Source organism: Vipera berus (assembly GCF_964194415.1).
Source record: "Vipera berus genome assembly, chromosome: 14".
NCBI lineage: Eukaryota > Metazoa > Chordata > Lepidosauria > Squamata > Viperidae > Vipera > Vipera berus.
Genome location: NC_138217.1, coordinates 11382862 through 11402160, shown reverse-complemented (window position 1 = coordinate 11402160; position 19299 = coordinate 11382862). Strand labels below are relative to the sequence as shown.

Sequence of the window (19299 nt, the reverse complement as noted above, 5' to 3'; positions counted from 1 at the left end):
TCAACCTTTCCCAGCATGAGGCTCTTCTCCAGTGAGTCCTTCCTTCTCATTAGGTGGCCAAAGGATTTGAGTTTTAGCTTCAGGATCTGGCCTTCTAAAGAGCAGTCAGGGTTGATCTCCTCTAGGACCGACCGGCTTGATTGCCTTGCAGTCCAAGGGACTCGCAGGAGTCTTCTCCAGCACCAGAGTTCAAAGGCCTCAATTCTTTGGCGCTCAGCCTTTCTTATGGTCCAACTTTCACTGCCATACATTGCAACTGGGAAGACCATGGCCTTCACTATACGCACTTTTGTTGGCAGAGTGATGTCAGAGATGGTCCCAATGCTGACAGGCGCCTGGGCTGCAAGCCCAAAAAACAATCTTCGAACACCGTCGGTCAATTGCACAAGGAAACTTAACCTGGAATAAGCTGACATCTTTTTAATCTTCATTTCATGCCTTTTTGACAGCCTCCAGCGGCTCCCTCGGCCGGCATGGAACTCCGAATCCTTTGCTGCCCCCTCCTGGCCGACTGCGGTCTTTGCAGCCCAGAGCCCCGAGCGAAGCGAAAAAGAAGGACTCTGACGCGCACGCGCGTTCCTAAGCGTCGTACGCGACGGCCTCTTTACAGGAACCGGAAGGAGAGAACGAAGGGAGCGGAACCGGAAGCGGCGCCCCCGGAAGCGGAGGACCCGGGTAGCTTGCCATCGACGCCGGCGGCTGTCGCTGTTCTTCTACCCGAGGGCAGGAAAGGAGGAGACTTTGAATGCGGCCGGCTGGCGTTGGCAATCGGCGGCTCTTCCGACGCCAGGTGACTCCGGGGTTGTTCCTGAGCCTGTGCAGAGCGCGGCGCCCGCTTTGGGGGGGCGGGGCTCACAACAGCCCCGCGAGGTAGGACGGGAGCAGCTTTCGCCCTTTGTCTCCATGGCTGGCCCGGGGGGAGGGTCCTCTCGGCTGCGACCCTCCCTGGGCCGCCTGGATTTTGTTAATTTTGTTAATTTTTAATTTTTATTATTGGGGCTGCTAGTTTAATCCTTTTTTAACTTTTGTATTATTGTATTTTTTATTGTTGTTAGCCGCCCTGAGTCCTTCGGGAGATAGGGCGGCATATAAATCCCCCCAAAAAATAAATAAAAAAATAAATAAAAAATGGATAGATGATAGATAGATAGATAGATAGACAGACAGACAGACAGACAGACAGACAGACAGACAGACAGACAGACAGATGATAGGGAAGTTTGGGGGGAGACGAGTTGCCTTTTTTTGACTTTGCAACAATCCTCCAAAAAAAATTAAAAACCCAGCACAAAAAGCATCCTTGGGGGCGGGGCTTCTTTCTTGATGATGATGATGATGGTTTTGATTGATGGTCATGATGATGGCTTCTTGATGATGATGTTTCCTTCCTCCTTTTGCAAGGGCTACTAGCCGGCGATCGAAATCAAGCGTATCCGCCTGCCGCTCGCCGTCCCTGACCCTGAAGAGCCATGGGGAACACCAGCAGCGAACGGTCCGGAGTGGAGCGCCACGGAGGCCACAAGGCACTCCGGAGGGACAGCCCCGGCGGGTCAAAGGAGGGAGACAGGCCCAAGATTTTGATGGACAGTCCCGAGGATGCTGACCTGTTCAATGCGGAAGAAATGAAAGTAGGTGGAGCCGGCTTCCTCCGTTGGCTGGGCGCGTCGGAAGGTCGCCAAAGGGGATCGGCTGACTCTGGGACCGCTGGGACCGTCATAAATACGAGTGGGTGGCCGCAGGCTCTGGAGATGCCGCAGTAGTCATAAGTCTGGAAAATGCTCACGAGTCACTTTGTTGTAACTTTGAGCGGTCACTGAACAGACTCTTGCAAATTGAGGACTACCTTCAGATGTCAGCTCCTGGCAAAAAGGTGTCACCCAGGGTGGTCCCGTGACCGCGGGGTAGCAGCAAACTGCCGTAAAGGCGGGCCAGTTGCTGAAGCGCCCAAAATGTGGTCATGTGCCTGCGGGAAAAGGGAGGCGGGAACTTTGAACCCGGGTCGTAAGTAGCTTTTGGGGGAGTCTGTCGTAACTTTGAACAGCCATTAAGCAACCGGTCGTAAGTTGAGGAGCGTCGATGATAGCAAGGAGGCCGAGCTGTCATCCTTGGCGTGCTGATGTACAGCAGACCCTGTGCGGAGTCCCTTCCATCTCCTCTTTTTTTTGGGGGGGAGGGGCACGCGGCAAGGCCTCAGATGCCACCCTGGCCTTTCACAAGCAATGATCTGGGAACGATCGTGGCCAGTTTCTAGAAGTCTGCCGTTTCCTAGGCTCCGATGGAGAAAGACGAATTCCTGGCTTGGCAACACGATGTGGAAGTGAGCGACAAAGCTCCTACACTAGCTCAGCCGACTGTCTTCCGTTGGACCGGTGGAGGCAAAGAAGTTTACTTGTCGGGCTCCTTCAACAACTGGAGCAAACTCCCGCTTACTCGGAGGTAAACTGCGAGTCTGGAAAACACGCTTCTCCTGCGGGGTGCGTGTGTGTGTTGGGGGGGGGATTTACTTCATAGATGAGCGGAGTCTCTTCAAATTGATCTGCAGAGATACACGGCCAGTTTGTTATTTTATCGATCCCCATAAATATGGAATGGAAAATGTTTTTCTTTCGGCGCCGGGCTTTCCCAAACTGCCCTGTTCTCTTGAGATGTTCTTCTCCCTGCTTGATTGTTTTATCCCCCCCTTTTTCAGCGTTTGAAGGAAAATGGGTGCAGGAGGTTGACCTAAGTAAGATCCATTACCTATGCGTGCCTATGCTTGCATATCGTCGGTTTAGTTATTAGATTTTTGTCCTGCCTTTATTACTTTATAAGTAACTCAAGGCAGTGACCCTGTCTAATGCTTCTTTCCTTCATCTTTTCCCCACAACAAACAGCCCTGCGAGGTGGGTTGGACTGAGAGGGAGTCGCCCAGCGGTTTGTTGCGCTTACGTTACTCTGTTGTGATTTTTTTTTCCTCCCAGAGTCCTTTGGAATTGAAGGACTGAAATTAGTTTTTTTTTAGAATAACGGGTGGTTTCTCCCCCCCCCCTTTTCACAGCCACAAGAATTTTGCCGCAGTCCTCGATCTCCCAGAAGGCGAACACCAGTACAAGTTTTTCGTGGATGGCCAGTGGACTCACGATCCTTCAGAGGTGAGACCGTTTTTTAATTCGGGGGAATCCGCTTCGTTTCGCGCCCTTGGGAATAAACGGATTATTCTGCATTTGACGCCTGTCAGTTGAGCATCCTCCCCGGCTCGCCAGCTCTTCCTTAGCTGAAGTTTCTTCTGGTGGTTTCGGTATGGGGGAAATAACAACTGTGGTCCAGCCACTTCTGAAAGGGCATCGGCTGTCCGCCACCTGCGTATCCGTAGCGATAAATCTGTAACAGTCTGTTCATGCGCAAAAGCTGTTATCCGATGGCGTTTCATAAAGTCACAAGGAAGAAGGAACCGGGTCAGTTAAGACTGTTTAGAAAAGATAACCTTGGTTTTAAGAGACTGCCCTTCCTTCCCCCCAAAGGGAAGAATACTTATAGCATCCTAGGGCTGGAAGGGACCCTGGAGGTCTTCTAGTCCAACCCCCTGCCCAAACGGGAGTCCTTATATCCTCCTGGACGAATAGTTGCCCAATCTTTTCTTGAAGACCTCCAGTGATGGAGCACCTGCAGCTTCCAGAGACGAGCCGTCCAACTGATTAAATTGTTTCCATCGTCAGGGAAATTCCTCCCTACATCCCAGTTGGATCTCTCTTTCACCAGCTTCCCCCTTTCGTCGCCTTTCTCCGTGAATCTTAAGCCGAGCCTTCCATTTGAAAGGCTCATATTTGGGGAGGCAAACTTAACTTTGTTTTCCCCCTCCCCCCCAAGTAAATATAGGGCTAACCTTCTGTTTGACCTGACACACTTTCCTGCTGAATCTAACACACGCTCTTCCTAGCCTGTGGTAACCAGCCAACTGGGGACCGTCAATAATATCATCCAGGTGAAGAAGACCGACTTCGAAGTTTTCGATGCTTTAATGGTCGATTCCCAGAAATGCTCCGACGTGTCAGGTAAGTCGCGGCGTGCAAAAACCCGAAAGGGAAGGGAAGGGACAACGCTTCCGCTTTATTGCGAGATCTAATCTGGGTCGGTCACTTGAAACAGAGATTTACTCTTTTGAGCTTTTGGACTTGTGCTGGAGCCCCCACCCCACCCCCTCAAAATATGTCTTCAGGGGATTTCTCTCTGCTGGAATATGTGGACTTCAACTCCCAGAATTCCCCAGCCAGTCAGAATTCTTAAAAAGTCGCCAAGCTCGGAGACCCCTGATCTAGCATGCTTCCTCTTTCGCTGTGCCCAGAATTGTCAAGCTCGCCTCCTGGACCGTATCACCAGGACCCGTACATTGTGAAGCCGGAAGAGAGACTCAAGTCACCCCCGATCCTTCCCCCCCACCTGCTCCAAGTCATCCTGAACAAAGACACAGGCATCTCCGTAAGTCGCCAGTAGAAGCGGGCCAAACGTTTTGCCCTCCACGCCTGGCTTGGCCTTCTCCAGTCGTGCTGGGACTACTACAGCTCCCAGTGTTCTCTGGGGGGCGAAGCCTATGCTAAGCGTTCGCGGGGTGTGCGTGCGTGTGTGTTTGTGAGAGTTGCTTCAGATAGGGAGCCCGACACAAGGAGAGCTTTTTCAGGCACTGACTGGCGCTGCCTGCTCTTCTCTTCGACACGCTTTCCCGCTTAAAGCCGAGAATGAGGCAAGTCGTGCAAAAAATAAAAATAAAAATGGATGCCCCCTTTTTCTAGCACACCTTTTAAGGCGGGTGGTCGCTGACTTAACAGCCGTCATGGGGACCAGAATGACTGTTGCTAAGCAGGACGTTAAGTGAGTCCTGTCCCCCCCCCCCGATTTTACAGCCTTTTTCAGCCAGGTTGGGTAAGCATCGTTAAGCAAATCAAGCTGGCTGGGAAGGTTGCAAGTAGGGATCAGGTTTTCCCGGGACGTTGCACCAGTCTTAAATCCTGATCAAGTGCCTAAATTTTGATCCCGAGATGGTCTTAAATGCAAAGACAGGTCTTAAATCAGCTTGTAACTAAACGAATGGCTGTAAATCCAGGGCTACCTGTATTTTTTTTGGGGGGGGTGGCGGCGGAGGGGGCGGGATGAACATTCTGGGCATGGAGCGCCTTTGAGGCCGAATCCCTAACCTAAAGGTCTTGTGCTTAGTGCGATCCGGCTCTCCTTCCTGAACCGAATCACGTCATGTTGAACCATCTCTACGCGCTGTCCATCAAGGTAGGAGGCGGCCTCCCTCGCGGCGGCAGGGGGGCTTCTTTGGGGGGGGAATTCATCTTCCGAGAGAGCTCCCCTCTTTCCTGTCTCCTAGGATGGAGTGATGGTGCTGAGCGCCACCCACCGTTACAAGAAGAAATACGTGACTACGTTGCTCTACAAGCCCATATGAACCCGGGGGGCGGGAGAGAAAGCGGACTGGTGCGAGAAGAAGCGATTGCCATCCAGAGGATCCCCTGTACCCCAAACTCCACAGCGGCATCCTTGCTGTTAAATTGCCCGCCCCCCCCCAAAAAAATGTTTTGGTTGGACTGCTGGTGCCTTGCTTCTCCTCTCCTCGCCTGTTCTTTCGATCCAGACTACCGGCCCTGGTTTTGTCAATCAAGAATGAAGCTACCTGCAAAGGAGGGGGGGGAAAAACCCTCCCCAACAAGAGGATAGCCAAAACCACGCAGGCCAATTAACCTTGAAAATTAAATTCTTCCAACGCGCTTCCTTCCGAAAAGCCAGAGGATGCCTACAACAGCCAAAGGGAGACAGGTGTCTCAAAATCAGTCGCTTCTGGAAAAAAAAATTGTCTTCTTGTAATCCTACGCTCCTGCGTCAACCGTCTGACCATACCTGCCGTTGTTGTTTTTCTCTTTTTTTAAAAAAAAAAACACCTTTTTGATCACAGCAGCAATAAGGACCAAAGAAAATAGTCCACTCTTTTTGTCTCTGGGCAGGGAGTCAGCGGCCTCGGTGCTTTTCGATGGTTCTGCGGATCCTCGGCGATCTTCAACCATCCCAGCAGCTTTTATTCTTTGGAACGATCGGCTCAACGGCAACCTTCCGATTCAGTATTTTAGGTCGCCCTGTCTTTCTCGTCGGTATTTACCCTGTTTCGGAAAGTGGTTTTAATAAATAAAAAAGGCACAGTGGAAAACAGGCTGGTCCCCTCTCTCTCTTTCCGTCTTGCCTCCGAAGTTCAAGCGTTTCCCAGTTTTGAGTGTTGCATGCTCACGTTGAGAGGTTGGCATTTTTGAAGGCAAGGTCTTAAGATAAAAAGTCCATGGGGCTGAGCGAACTGTTTAAAAACTGTTTAAAAACTGTTTCCCTCCTGTTTAAAAAAAACAATAAAGGCAGCTTGGCTGTTTTCTAAGCTGGGGATTTAGGTGGAAAGGGAACAGGAAGCATGGGAATTTGCTAGGGTGGCATCTCAAAGGGCAGAAGAAGGTGGAGTAAGAAAGGGAAAGGGCTGGGGGGGGGGGAGGATAATGACCAAAGAAAGCCTTCATGTCCGTCATGATTTTGGGCTCCGAGGGCAAAATAAGAATTGAAACACAAGGACACGTTTTGAGGAAAGTGACAGATTACAAACCCTGGTGGAGAGGATAGTAACAAAGCCACAAATCTTCCAATAGGTGTATTATTATTATTTTTGGTGCGTGTGCACATCAAAAGAAAAATGAACATTTTGTAAACAAGCTTGCCGGTTCGTTTATACATTCAAGATTAGGCACAACAGAAGTCAAAAGCAGCAGTTTGGTTCTTTAATGCAGAGAACATCGCTATGAGCCGGATGATGATCCAAAGGTGTGTGTGTGTGGGGGGGGCTTACTGGTCACCTGCCCACAGCGGGCCAGTAAAAAAGCAATTAGGTAGACAATGTGAAAGGAGCCATTTTGGGACTCCTCAAAGCCGACTACTTGTATTAAGAGCGGCGTTTCTCAATCTTTGGCAAGTTTTAAAGATAGCGCAGACTGGAGAATTCTGTTGAGCGGAGAGGTCCACCCATGGTTTTTCTGGGGGGGATGCTGGGAGTTGGAAGTCCACCCCTCTTTAAAAGTTGCTAAGGTCGAGAAACCCTGGATGAGAGCGACAGACACATATACACACTCTCCCTGTCGGAAGAAATTCCATCAGACCCTGTATAAATTGGGTTGGTTTGTTTTTAAAAAAGAGCTATTTACAATGATGAGCTGAGCTTTTTTTTTTGTCCTCTTGCCAGGGGGGGGGAAGTTGTTCCCGAGCTCTTGACATCCTGAATTGTGTCCGAAGTTTGGAAAAAACTGAAGCACCAGAATAGGGCATGGAAAGGGAATTTGAGACATTGGGCCCAGCTGCTAGGAGATTTCAAATCCAACAGGCAGCATAATCGTGGGATTTGGCCAAGTGGCTGCAGGATGCCGTTGGGGGTTGCCGATCCTGCTAAAGTGGAAAGTAGGACAACCTCCAAGGCTGAAGCCTTATTGAGCAACTTTTTGAGAAAACCATAGTTGCATTAAAAACGTACCGTTCGCCACCACCTTCCCAATTCAACTGAACAGGAAGTGAAAATTGCAAGGAGGAATGGGTGGAAGCTTTGTCAGAGGGAGATTGGGCTAGAAATAGGGAGGAAATTCCTGACGGAACAAGTCAGTGGGGCAGCTTGCCTTCAGAAGTTACGCGTGCTCCCATCACTGGTGGTTTTCCAGAAGAGATTGGACAACCATTTGTCCTGTTTTGTTTTTTAAAAAAAATAAAATAAAAAATCAGGACAACTGGACCAAAATATCTTTGGTCATTGACCTATTTGTCCAGGGTTGGTATAAGGATTCCTGTTTTGGGCAAGGGGTTGGACTAGATAGAAGATCTCCAAGGCCCCTTCCAATCCTGATTTCGTGATTCTCTGAGGTTAATTACAATTCAACAAGACGTCATGTTTAAAAGGCAGTGGTGACGTAGGAAGACTCTAGGAGAAGGTTGAAAAACATTCCAGCCGGAAGGGAAAAATCCCATCGCACCGTGCCAGGTGGTAGGTAGAGTGAAGTGTCGTTTTTATTTGCTTATTGTCTCGACGGCGAGTTCCATACTTTTCAACTGAGGGCTTCCTTTACGCTGCCGAGCTGTGGCTCGCAAAGAGAATTTGAGCGTGGGAACCTGCCAGATTAAGGGGGGGGGGACTTTGAGTACCCCTTCAAAGAAAGGGGCTGGAGGTTTGGGAGAGAGAGAGAGAGAGAGAGAAACCCTGCACGCTTTACAATAAAAAAGTAGAAACTGATTTGATTCCTTTTTTTTTCTTTTTTACGAATATAAAGTTTCTTGTAAATATGTACAGTGTTTTGAGCTATTCTATAGCGGGAAGCGTTTCACGAACAAGACACAAGAGATATACAATTTCAAGGGCTCGAGAAGCCGAGTTTTCAGGTAATGAGGGATAATCATCGTCATCATTATTATTATTAATTAGTAGGAGTTTGTTTGTTTTTTCCCCCCATGAGATTCAAAGACCTTAAAGAACTTTCGGGACTTCCGGAGATGGGAAATCCGTGGTTTCCTGACAAACCACCGGAGAATGCAATCCAGCCTGACCCTGTTTTCCACAACAGCCCCCCACTCATCCAGCCCGAAGGGCACCGATGGAAGCGGGAGAGATGGGGGCCTCTCTGTTAGGGCAGCACTGGGGGGGGGGGCGGGCAAAGGAGCCAGCAGACGCAGGTGGATTTGCTCTGGCCAGCAGGGAGCAAAAAAAAAACAGAGCAAAAGCGCATTGCGGCCCAAAAGGAGTGTTGTTTGAGCTCAGTGGGAGTCAAGAATGAGAAGCAAGACGGGGCCGTTGCTGGCAGAATAGCCACAGCTGGTTTGTTGCCCACATTCCTCCCCAAAACGAGGGGGGGGGCTTTCCTCTGGATGGCACAGAGGGCCTCCCCCCCCTTCTGTGACTTTCCTCGCTCCTTTGGGCCACAGGTTCAGCTTTTTTGCTCTCGCTCCCTTCTTTTGAGGAGGCGCTGGTGGGGGGCTTCGAGATCCCAGAGAGCAAGGTAGCTTTTTCCTCTGCTGGCCCATGGGCTGGGGGCCTCTCGCTCGGTGTGCCCGTGCCGGCTGGGGGATCCGCCCTGCCTCGATCTGGCTCCGTTGCAGCGGGTGGGTGGGGGGCCTCGAAAGCCGTCCCATTTCCTCCTCCTCCTCCTCCTCCTCCAGCACCATCCATTTCCCCAGTTCCACAAGGATGGTCCTTGGGTTGCAGCATCGTCTCCAAAAAGGCTTCGGTTATTTGAACACGGGAAAAAATCACGGAGATACAATATCGAGCAAAGCAACTGAAAAGGAAGCTGCAGTCGAGATGATGGCGGTGCAGGAAGCATGCAGGGAATCGCCATGCAGGAAGCCTGGGGGGGAGGGAAGGGAGGGCGGAGGCCTGGGTGTGTGGGGTATGTGTGAACGGGGCACACAAGACCCCCTGGGAGCCTTTTGAGGCAGAGGGCGAGAGACCGGTGGACAAGGTTTCGTAGTTGGTCGAGGCACATTGGGGGGGGGGGTTTAAAAATTGTTAAAATGACATTCCTTCCCAGGCAACCTGGCAGATCACAGAGCTGTGCCGACCGCTGCATTGTTTTGTTTTTGTTGTTGTCGCTGTTTGTTTAATTTTTGGATTTGGAATGGTAAAATCCCTCCCCCCCACAACAAAAAAAAAAAAAAAAGTTCCGGGAAGCAACTGTTGAACTCAAGTCGCCTGAGATTTTCGCCAGAGCTCTGCAGTAGAAGAGAATGACACAAGGGTGTAGACAGAGACACCGGACCGTTGCTGGTTGCAAAGGCTTTTCCCAAAATACTGACAGTCATATATCTTCTTCTTTCTCTCAGAATTGGGCAAAAGCCCTACCATCCCCGTCGGACGATCGACGGGGTGGGTAAAAGCGAAATAGAAAAATCGAGGAACTGCTTTGAAAGGAGCAGTCGTATAAAGTGCCCCCCCCACAAGGGATGGGGGGGAGAAGAGAAAGGAGACCCCCCCCCCCAGGGCAGGACGGGAGGGCGGGAGGGGAAAATCCACTGGAACGCAAGCCGATCCGCGCAACAAACTTTTAGTCCTCCTGGATTAAATGTCATTGCCAGAACGAGTTTGAGCCAAGCAGGGGTTACTTAGGGAAATGGGTGGTGCACCTAATTTTGGATATTTTTGTGTTCTTCTTGGAGTTCAGGGGTGGAGGATTGTGGTGCTTAAACTGAAGATTGGTCCCAGACCTGTTGAGGAGAAAACAAAAAAAAAAAGCATGTTGTAAGTTCAGGAGCGGGACCCTGGAGAACAGACATGTCAAACACAAGGCCCGGGGGCCAGATCCGGCCCACGAAGTGGTTTCATGCGGCCTGCGAAGCCATCCTGGAAACAGTGAGGGAACGGCCCCCACTGCCTTGGCCCTGGCCCAGAGACCCTCCTTCTGCCAGAGACCCTCAGATCTCTCCCACTCCTGACCAGGCTCCCATAGGCACCCTTGATACGCATGATGTAGAGCTGGCCATGCCCACCCAGTAGGCCATACGCACTCCAGCCACGCCCACCCTGGCCATACCCACCCGGCCCGCTGAGGGCAACCGCCATGCTGATGCGGCCCTCAATGAAATTGAGTTTGACACCCCTGCTGTATGCAAACGTTTAGAATTACAATCTCTCCTTTCAGGGGACGAGACTGCTTAAATTCACTCAACCTTCTGGGTTGTGGGAGGACAACGTGACCTTTCAAAGCAGCGTTTCTCAACCTTGGCTATTTGAAGATGTTGAATAACAGAGTAACAGAGCTGGAGGGGACCTTGGAGGTCTTCTAGTCCAGCCCCCCTGCTCAAGCAGGAGGCCCTAATCCGTTTCAAACGAGTGGCTGCCCATCTTTTCTTGAAAACCTTCAATGACGGAGCACCCACAACTTCTGGCGGCAAGCTGTTCCACGGGTTCATTGTTCTCACTGCCAGGACATTTCTTAGTTCTGAACTTCAACTCCCAGAATTCTCCAGCTTGCCAGCTCTCAGAATTCTGGGAACTGAAGTCCAGACATCTTATTGTGGCTAAGGTTGAGAAACACTGCTTGTAGAAGAGTTAATGCTATTTTCAGGTGATTTTTTATAGATTTTTTTTAATCCTGCCTTTATCATTTTTTATAAAGCAGGTGGCAAACGTAGCTAGTCCTCCTTCCTCCTATTTTGCCCACAACAACTCTGTGAAGTGGGTTGGGCTGAGAGTGGCAGACTAGAACTCACTGTCTCCTGGCGATTGGCCCAAAGTCATCCAGCTGGCTTTTATGCCTATGGGAGGACTAGAACTCACTGTCTCCTGGTGATTGGCCCAAAGTCTCCCAGCCAGCTTTCATGCCTAAGGCAGAACTAGAACTCACCGTCTCCTGGTGATTGGCCCAAAGTCATCCAGCTGGCTTTTATGCCTATGGGAGGACTAGAACTCACCGTCTCCTGGTTTCTAGACTGGTATCTTTACCACTACACCAAACCGGCATTCCTTTCCCCCAATGCCTGGGGATGTAGAAGGACCATTTTCCCCCTCGCAGGCGGGGTGGGAGATTTGGGGTGTCCCCCTCCTGCCTTACCTTGTTGACCTGGGTGAGGGGAGTCCGGGCGCCCCCCACTTGTATTCGTCCCCTGCTGCTCTCCTCAAACAGTCTTCCCGGGGACCTTTCTCGCCGGGTGCTGAGGACCCGTCCTGGAGATTTCTCCCTCTCCAAGGGACGCCCCGGAGACTTGTCCCTCCGGAGTTCAGCCCTTCCTTCCCGATAGCGATGCGGTGTGCTTGGCTCGCGAGGGTGGCCGGGACCTTCGGGAGGCCCTGGGCTTGAGGCTACCCGCTTGGTTATGTGCTCGTTATACGTGGGCGGTCCTCTCTTGTTTGGACTGCTGTCCGTCAAAAACAAAAGGATTGGACAGCGAGGGACAAAAGAAAACAAAACAACCCTTCCAGTTATATTGTGGTTTGCAGCACGTGAGCAGCCTAACACTTCCCTTGCTCAAGTTCTCAAGTCCCCTTGAGAACCGAGGAAGTAAAAGCCTCCCCAGAGATGGCTACTTCGCCGATCTCTGCCAATCAACCCTCCCATGCCCCGGACAGCCTGTCCAACTGCAGAGTGTTCCCCCCCCCCCACCCCTTGCCCTCAGCTAGAAGGCCTCCTGGATTTCTCCCTCGAAGCTGGAATGTCACTTCCCTACCTGCGAGTGGTCGAGGATCCTCGGTGATGCTCGTTGTTGGATTCTTTCACCAAGTTCCCTTTGCAGCAAATCACTCTCAATTTATCCTGATAGGAAGAGGCCAGGTAAATGGCTCCGGAGGAGATAGCTGGGCCCAGGTAACGAGGGCTCGGGATGTCCAGATGGGCCCGGGCCGGGATGCTGAGGGGTCAGGGAGGAGAGAAAGACAACTCTTCAGATGGGGGGGAGGAGAGGGGAGGCCAGGTGTGGTCCGAACGAAAGGCGTAGTAGGAGCACCCTGGCCCTGGCGGTCACCAAAGGCCACGGCTGACGTACCCGAGGGAAGCGCGTGCTTGAATTTCGATCACCTCGAGGGAGTTGAAGTGGGTCACAAACAGGTAGGGCTCCCGATAGGCTGTGGCAGAGCCCAGGAGAGAGAGAGGGAGAGGGAGAGAGAGAGAGAGAGAGAGAGAGAGAGAGAGAGAGAGAGAGAGAGAGAGAGAGAAAATCACCGGGGACTGAATGTTTTCTATCCAACTCGTTTTCACTCCAAACCCCCCCCCCCCAAAAAAAAACACCCCACAATAAGCTGCATGCAGAGCAAGGAGATCAGAAATAAATCTGATACTCACCAAATGCCAAAGGCAGGCGACTCCATTTCAGGTCATCCGAGCGGCTGCGCCTTCCGTAGGAGTCTACAAAAATGCCAAATTCTGCAAGGAAATGGCAAAAATAAATCAAAAATCGCTGGAGTGGGATAAAGAAAGAAATACTGTTAACAGCCTGCCAAGAGTCCAGAAATTCAATTCTCCTTTAACAAACCAGCGATTAATGATTGTCAGTATGGGAATTTTTTTCTTTTCCTTTCTAGAAAGAGTGCAGAGAAGAGCAACAAAGATGATTAGGGGACTGGAGGCTAAATCATATGGAGAACAATGGCAGGAACTGGATGTGACTAGTTTAATGAAAAGAAGGAATGGGGGCGGGGGACATGATTGAAGACAAATTCCAATCACACTTCAGCAATAAAAGGTATACCATTCCACTCCGCTTCATTCCATATATTCGATTCCATCCCATATATTCCATCCCATTTATTCTGTTCCATTCCACTGCATTCCATCCCGTATATTTCACTCCATTCCATTCTATTCCTATTCCACTCCATCCCACCCCATATATTCCATTTCATTCCACGCCACTCCATTTTGTTTCCATCCCATCCCACCCCATATATTCCATTTCATTCCACGCCACTCCATTCTATTTCCATTCCATCCCATCCCATATATCCCATTTCATTCCACGCCACTCCATTCTATTCTATTTCTATTTCCATCCCATCCCATCCCATCTATCCCATTCCACTCCATTCTATTCCATTCCTATTTCCATGCCGCTCCACTCCATTCCCTATAGTCCATTACACCAGCTCCCCCTTCATGTCCACCACCCCTCACATCAACCTACCATGGAAACAAAGCAAATACTCTTCTCTTTGCCCTGTTGGGTTCACCTGGATGATGTTGATTGGGAAACTATTGGTGGAGGATGCAAACACAGCGGATGCCAAGGTGTGGTCATTCTTATCCAGGAATTCTAAAACGGCACACTTCAGTTTTTAGCAAAAGCATGACATTGCCTCCCATCCCACCTCTGTCTTTCCAACCAGGCTACCTTCCTGGCTTCTTATTCACCCACCATCTGCACCTAGGCAGCCCTTTAGCATGTGGAAGGAACTGTGGATCCGACACTTTCTTTTCCACCAACCAGGAAGCTCCAAAAAAGGAATATATTTTTTAAAGATTCCACCCTGTGGCAGAGATCGGCAAGCTGAGTTCCCGTACGTGTTTTTTTCCCCCCCAACTCCGACTCCTCACTATGCTAGCCGTCAAGATCCAATAAGGCAGAGTGATGGGAGAGAGAATACCACGGTGTTTCTCAAGCTTGGCCACTTTGGAGACAGGTGGACTTCCAACGCCCAGAATTCCCCAGCCCGCCAACCACATACGGAAAGCCCGATATTGACCGCTGATCCACAGGAGCACAGCAGTGGATAAAGAATGGTCCAACTGACCTCTGTTTCGAGTCGTTTTTGCTAGCGGTGGCTGTCCTTACACTGGTCTTTTGGCCAAGAGAGAAGAAATCTGCTCTCTGAGCAGACTTCAGCATCTGCGATATGACCTGGGCAGTCCCTCGCCTGCTAGATCTCTGATGCAGATTGTGGACTGACTCTCCATTCCCTTCTCTGTGAGCCCCTTATGTCTCCACCCCACAAAAAAAAAACAACCCAAACCAGCTGCCCTTTTCTGCTGACCAAACGTGATCAGGCATGAATCACAGGGATGGGTGACCTACCACCGCCATGCCCTCAGCAGCCTTTAAGCAGGCTGATAAGGAGGGATTCCCACCTTCTAGGGTGTACTGCTTCATCTCAATTTCGTAAAACTTGTTTGTCCCCACGATGATGCTGTAATTGGTGAAATGGATACAGCTGCACGGCTCCGAGGTTTCGATCTCCTGCGAGCACAAAAAACATGAGAGGCTCACGCTTGGCCCCTTCCACGACTTGCGGACTTCCAAGGCTTATCCTTCAACCCCTAACTTATACGGAGGGATTAGAACGCAGAGGTTCGCGTTGCAGACAGGTTAAAGGGAAGGACAGCGGACAGATGCAGTCCAAGTCAATTGATCGGACGGAGGTGCCACCAGACATTCCACCGGAGACACTTTTCGTCTTCTGTGGACCCAGAAGACACTTTTACCTTCCGGATGCAGAACTTGCTGAGGCTCTCGTTGTAACGTAGCACCACCACTTTGCTGGGCATGGCCGCACAGATGCACAGCCCGTTGTCAATCTGCAAAGGAACCCAGCAGAGAAGCACCAGTTGGGACAGAAGCTAGCAATGCTGGGGATCGGAGGCCAGAGACCTAAATAGCAGTCATTTGCTCACAGGGAATGAAAGCTAACTGATGGTCTTTGAGGGACGGGCTTGCTTGCTTGCTTGCCTTCGTGTCCACGTATTGTTCGCTGAACGACTCAGAACTCGGAAGGTCTTAACTTACCTTGCCAGCCGCAAAAAGATGGCAGCCTTTCACGGCCTCGAAAATATTGGGCGAGACGTCAGGTTGAGCCGGCAAGTGGGACTGAGCGAGGGACTGCTTCACTTTTTTCACATCCACAAGGCACAACGCCCTTTCGTCTCCTGGGGAAACCATGCCAGGGAAATATAGAATTCTTTACTGGCCAAGTGTAAGTGGACACACACACACAAGGAATTTGTCCCTGGTACCTAAGCGCTCAGTGTACATACAAGCAACACGTGATGAATCACCATCATAATCATAACGTACAATCATCATAAATCGTAAGGTAACAAACTCAGTGATCGCCGTAGGAGACTAAATAAAAGCAACCAACACCAATCCTGAGATACAACCAACCAGGTTATAGGCATAAGAAGTAATACAGCCCTACTAGGTGGTTTGACATTCCAGGGCATAGGCACTGTTGTGGGAATTAGTTTGCCATAGTGATGGCATGGGGAAAAAACCTGTCTTTGTGTCTGGCTGTTTTGGCGTGCCATGTGGAATTTTCCTCCAATGGGATTTTCCCATGTATTTTACCAGGAAACATAAATAGGGCAGGCTAGAAAAGTCAGTGCCCTCCTAACCATACCCAAGTACTCCGAATTCATTCGCGATGTCCATTTTGCTGTATGAGTTCATGGTGAGCTAACCCTAACCCTAATCCTAAGTGGAATTTTCCTCCAATGGGATTTTCCCCTGTATTTTACCAGGAAACATAGATAGGGCAGCCTAGAAAGGTAAGTGCCCTCCTAACCATACCCAAGCCCTCCGAGTTTGTTGGCAATGTCCATTTTGCTCTTCAAGTTCATGGTGACCTAAGCCTAAGTGGAATTTTCCTCCAATGGGATTTTACCAGGAAACACAGATAGGGCAGCCTAGAAAAGTCAGTGCCTTTATAACCATACCCAAGCACTCTGAATTTGTTGGCGATGTCCATTTTGCTCTAAAGTAAAATTACGCTATGCTATTGAAGACTTCACGCATAAAAATAATTGCCTGGAAAGGCAGGAGAGCCAACAGACATGAGTCCCGGGAGCAGGCATGATCAAAAGCAAGTTTCTAGCCCTCATGGTTCAGATAGATCTGAAAGTATTGTGTAAGGATTCAAACGCTCACGCCGGTTGACCTTGACTTGAAGCAGCAAGGGGGCCAAGCAGACATTTTCTAGCGAAGAAGCTTGCAAGTCTACAGCGAAGGCCAGGCTTCCTCACTTCCTTACCTGCAATCATGAGCAGCTTCTCCAGATCCTTGATGAGGTGGATTTGAAAGACAGCACCGATTCCGGGGACGTGCGTTAAGGAATTCTTCAACACGTTCAGGGCATAGAGGCCTTCCTCAGCACCCACCAGGACCACCTGCCCAACAGGATCGACCCATCCATGCGTCAAAGGCACAGAAAAGAGGCCACCGGGTTGCTCAAAAAGTGAACGCAAAACACTTTGACACAACAAGGAAATTTTCGACTGTTTTGACAAAGGCCTACTGGCAATCCTCGACTTACAACAGTTCATTTAGTGACTGTCTGAAGTTACAATGGCAGTTAAAAAAAAAGAAGTGACACATGACCCGTTTGTCATGCTTATGACCGTTGCAGCATCCCCAGGGTCACGGGATCAAAGTTCGTATCCTTGGCAACTGACTCATATTTACGACGCTTGCGGTGTCCCGGGGGGGGGGGGGGTGTCACACCATCCCCTTTTGCGACCTTTTGGCCAGCAAAATCAACGGGGAAGCTGGATTCATTTAAACAACCCTGCGACCGATTTCACCACCGCTGCGATCCATTGAACAAAGGTGGCAAGAAAAGTCACCAGACGGGGGCCGAAACGCGTTGAGCAAATTTTTCCCTTGACGACATAAACTTTGGGCTCAGCCGTGGCCGTAAGTCAAGGACTCTCCGTACTTAAAATCCAGAGTCCATTTTAACCTTGGCATTTATTATTCTAACCTTTTCCTTGCTATCTGGGCTCGGCTGGAAGTCGCCTAGGCTCGCCCGCCGGCCAGACGGGAGGCAGGCCAATTTAATGCATAAATTACATTTGCCAAGCCTTTCACCACTTAAATGGACTTTTCCGGGCAGGAGCCACAAAAAGCTTCCGCAGCCATTTCAGGTGAGCTGAAGCCGGAGACGCCTTACCTGATCGCTAAAAGGTAAAGTGCAATTGATATCCAAACGATCTTCTCCTTCCAACTTCAGGAGAGAATTCCCGAGGAGCTTCTGTGCAGAAAGGCAGGAGGAAGGGGGGGGATGAAAAAAAAGATCACTTCGGAGGCTTGTCCTCATTAGAATATGAATAAGCCTTGATTTAACAGTCCTTCGCTTACAACAGCACACTTTATGATAAGGTCATCAAATGGGGGCCCAACTCTGGCTTGGCAACAGAAATGGGGGGCTCAACTCAACTCCCTCCCTTCCTCTTCTCCCCCTTTCTTCCCTCCCTTCCTCCTCCCCCTCCTTTCCTTTTCTCCCTCTTCTTTCCTTCCTTCCTTCCCTTCCTCTTCTCCCCCTCCTTTCCTCTCTCCCTCCCTCCTCCTCTTCCCTCCCTTCCTCCTCCCCCTCCTTTCCTTCCTCCTTCCCTCCCTTCCTTTTCTCCCTCTTCTTTCCTTCCTTCCTTCCTTCCCTTCATCTTCTCCCCCTCCTTTCCCCCTCCCTCCCTCCCTTCCTTTTCTCCTCCTCTTTCTTCCCTCCCTTCCTTCCCCCTTCCCTCCCTTCTCCCCCTCCTTTCCTTCCTCCTTCCCTCCCTTCCTCTTCTCCCCCTCCCTTCCCCCTCCCTCCCTCTTCTCCCCCTTTCCTCTCTCCCTCCCTCCCTCCTCCTCTTCCTTCCTCCCTCCCTCCCTCCCTCCCTCCCTCTCCTTCTCTTATTTTTTTTTTACCTTCTCTCCCTCCCTCCCTCCCTCCCTCCCTCCCTCCCTCCCTCCCTCCCTCCCTGCCTTTTCTCTACTTACAGCATCAGCCTCCGCCTTTTCTCGGGAAACTCTTCCTCCAGCCACCGTAGATTCCAGGGCATTCACCCAACGCTGCTTATCCGGAAAGGTGGGGGCCAGCAAATAGAGAGTCCGCCCGGGCCAACAGGTGGTGTGGGGATGGGATTCCAGCTTCAATATATAGGGCACGTCTAGGTGGTCGCCGAGCAGAACAGAAGAGAGACCTGGATTAGGGGAGACCCAGCCCTCTTTTGCCGGCTCCTTTCTTGTAGAGCAGAAGCACCCCAAACAAGAGGAGCGCCCACAACCTCTGGAGGCCAGCCGTTCCACCGGTGAATTGCTCTAGCTGTCAGGCGATCCCTCCTTAATTCTAACAGGATCTCTCTTGGATAGCGTTCCATCCGTTCCGTCTTCTCCTGCCTTCCGGTGCTTTGGAGAATAGGCTGACTCCCCTCTTCTTTGGGGCAGCCCCTCAAATATGGGAAGGCTGCTAACATGTCACCCCTTAGTCCTTCTCTTCATTAAACGAGACACCCCCAATTCCCTTCCTTATGTGTTTTAGCCTCCAGACCACCACCCCGCTAATCCTTTTTGTGGCTCTTCTCTGCACTCTTTCCAGAGTCCCAACTCCCCCTCTCTCCGTCAAGATCCATCTCTTTATTCTCTACCGCTTTTCCGACCGTCCTCGAAAAGGAGCCACGGCTTTTCCGTCCTCCGGCCGGCTTCTGCAGCCCTGGATTATGGGATCCAGCCTCACCTGACTTGGCTGTGTTGAGAAGCTCTGTGGCTCCCACGGCCCCGTGGACGGTAACGTCTCCATCTGGAAGGCACAATTCAAATTCTTCCACGGGCCGCTGTCCAGCTTTGAAAATGAACAAAAAAATAAAATAAAATGGGGAGAAATGAAAGGGCAAAGGAAGCGCAAAATGAGCAAAGGGTCTTCACCCCGTTCAGACGTCAATCTTTGGGTCACTCGGAAAAGCGGGGGGCTTAAAACTCAGGGGCGGCGTCGCTGCAGGGAAGAGCCCGCCAGTTAAGGACATTAGCAACAGCAGCAGCAGTTTCCAGGTTTAGGCTGATTTTTGTCAGGATGCTCGTAATATCAGC

General features: G+C 50.6%; 2 protein-coding genes across 5 annotated transcripts in view; one reads left to right on the top strand and one right to left on the bottom strand.

Moving 5' to 3' along the window:
• The first annotated feature begins 641 nt into the window (after positions 1-641).
• Positions 642-5896, top strand: PRKAB1 (protein kinase AMP-activated non-catalytic subunit beta 1). Of its 3 annotated transcripts, none has more exons than XM_081339378.1 (8): positions 642-790; positions 1402-1628; positions 2270-2436; positions 3038-3131; positions 3917-4031; positions 4322-4455; positions 5188-5256; positions 5348-5896. In XM_081339378.1, the coding sequence occupies exons 2-8, from the start codon at positions 1470-1472 to the stop codon at positions 5423-5425; spliced, it is 816 nt and encodes a 271-aa protein (XP_081195504.1). In that variant the 5' UTR covers positions 642-790; positions 1402-1469; the 3' UTR covers positions 5426-5896. The 3 variants fall into 3 exon arrangements, with proteins under 3 accessions (XP_081195504.1, XP_081195506.1, XP_081195505.1); XM_081339380.1 differs by having other exon boundaries at positions 650-870; XM_081339379.1 differs by lacking the exon at positions 642-790 and having other exon boundaries at positions 915-1628.
• Positions 5897-6732: 836 nt separating this feature from the next.
• The window catches only part of CIT (citron rho-interacting serine/threonine kinase), a gene marked incomplete at its 5' end in the record, with an annotated part of 82169 nt that continues 69602 nt past the window's right edge, over positions 6733-19299 (bottom strand). For both annotated transcript variants that reach the window (XM_081339357.1, XM_081339358.1), the window contains 13 exons: positions 6733-10239; positions 11586-11889; positions 12199-12378; positions 12514-12592; positions 12810-12890; positions 13648-13776; positions 14589-14697; positions 14943-15035; positions 15244-15383; positions 16487-16622; positions 17405-17485; positions 18214-18383; positions 18950-19054. In XM_081339357.1, coding sequence (XP_081195483.1) covers positions 10216-10239; positions 11586-11889; positions 12199-12378; positions 12514-12592; positions 12810-12890; positions 13648-13776; positions 14589-14697; positions 14943-15035; positions 15244-15383; positions 16487-16622; positions 17405-17485; positions 18214-18383; positions 18950-19054 — 1631 coding nt within the window. In that variant the 3' untranslated portion in view covers positions 6733-10215. The remainder of the gene's footprint in view (positions 10240-11585; positions 11890-12198; positions 12379-12513; positions 12593-12809; positions 12891-13647; positions 13777-14588; positions 14698-14942; positions 15036-15243; positions 15384-16486; positions 16623-17404; positions 17486-18213; positions 18384-18949; positions 19055-19299) is intronic.

Bases quoted from the DNA above. Each gene is read 5' to 3' on its own strand.
- PRKAB1 (XM_081339378.1), top strand. From the start codon at position 1,470: ATGGGGAACACCAGCAGCGAACGGTCCGGAGTGGAGCGCCACGGAGGC. The intron at 2,437-3,037 runs GTAAACTGCGAG...CCCTTTTCACAG, and splicing joins AAACTCCCGCTTACTCGGAG to CCACAAGAATTTTGCCGCAG. The intron at 5,257-5,347 runs GTAGGAGGCGGC...CCTGTCTCCTAG, and splicing joins TCTACGCGCTGTCCATCAAG to GATGGAGTGATGGTGCTGAG.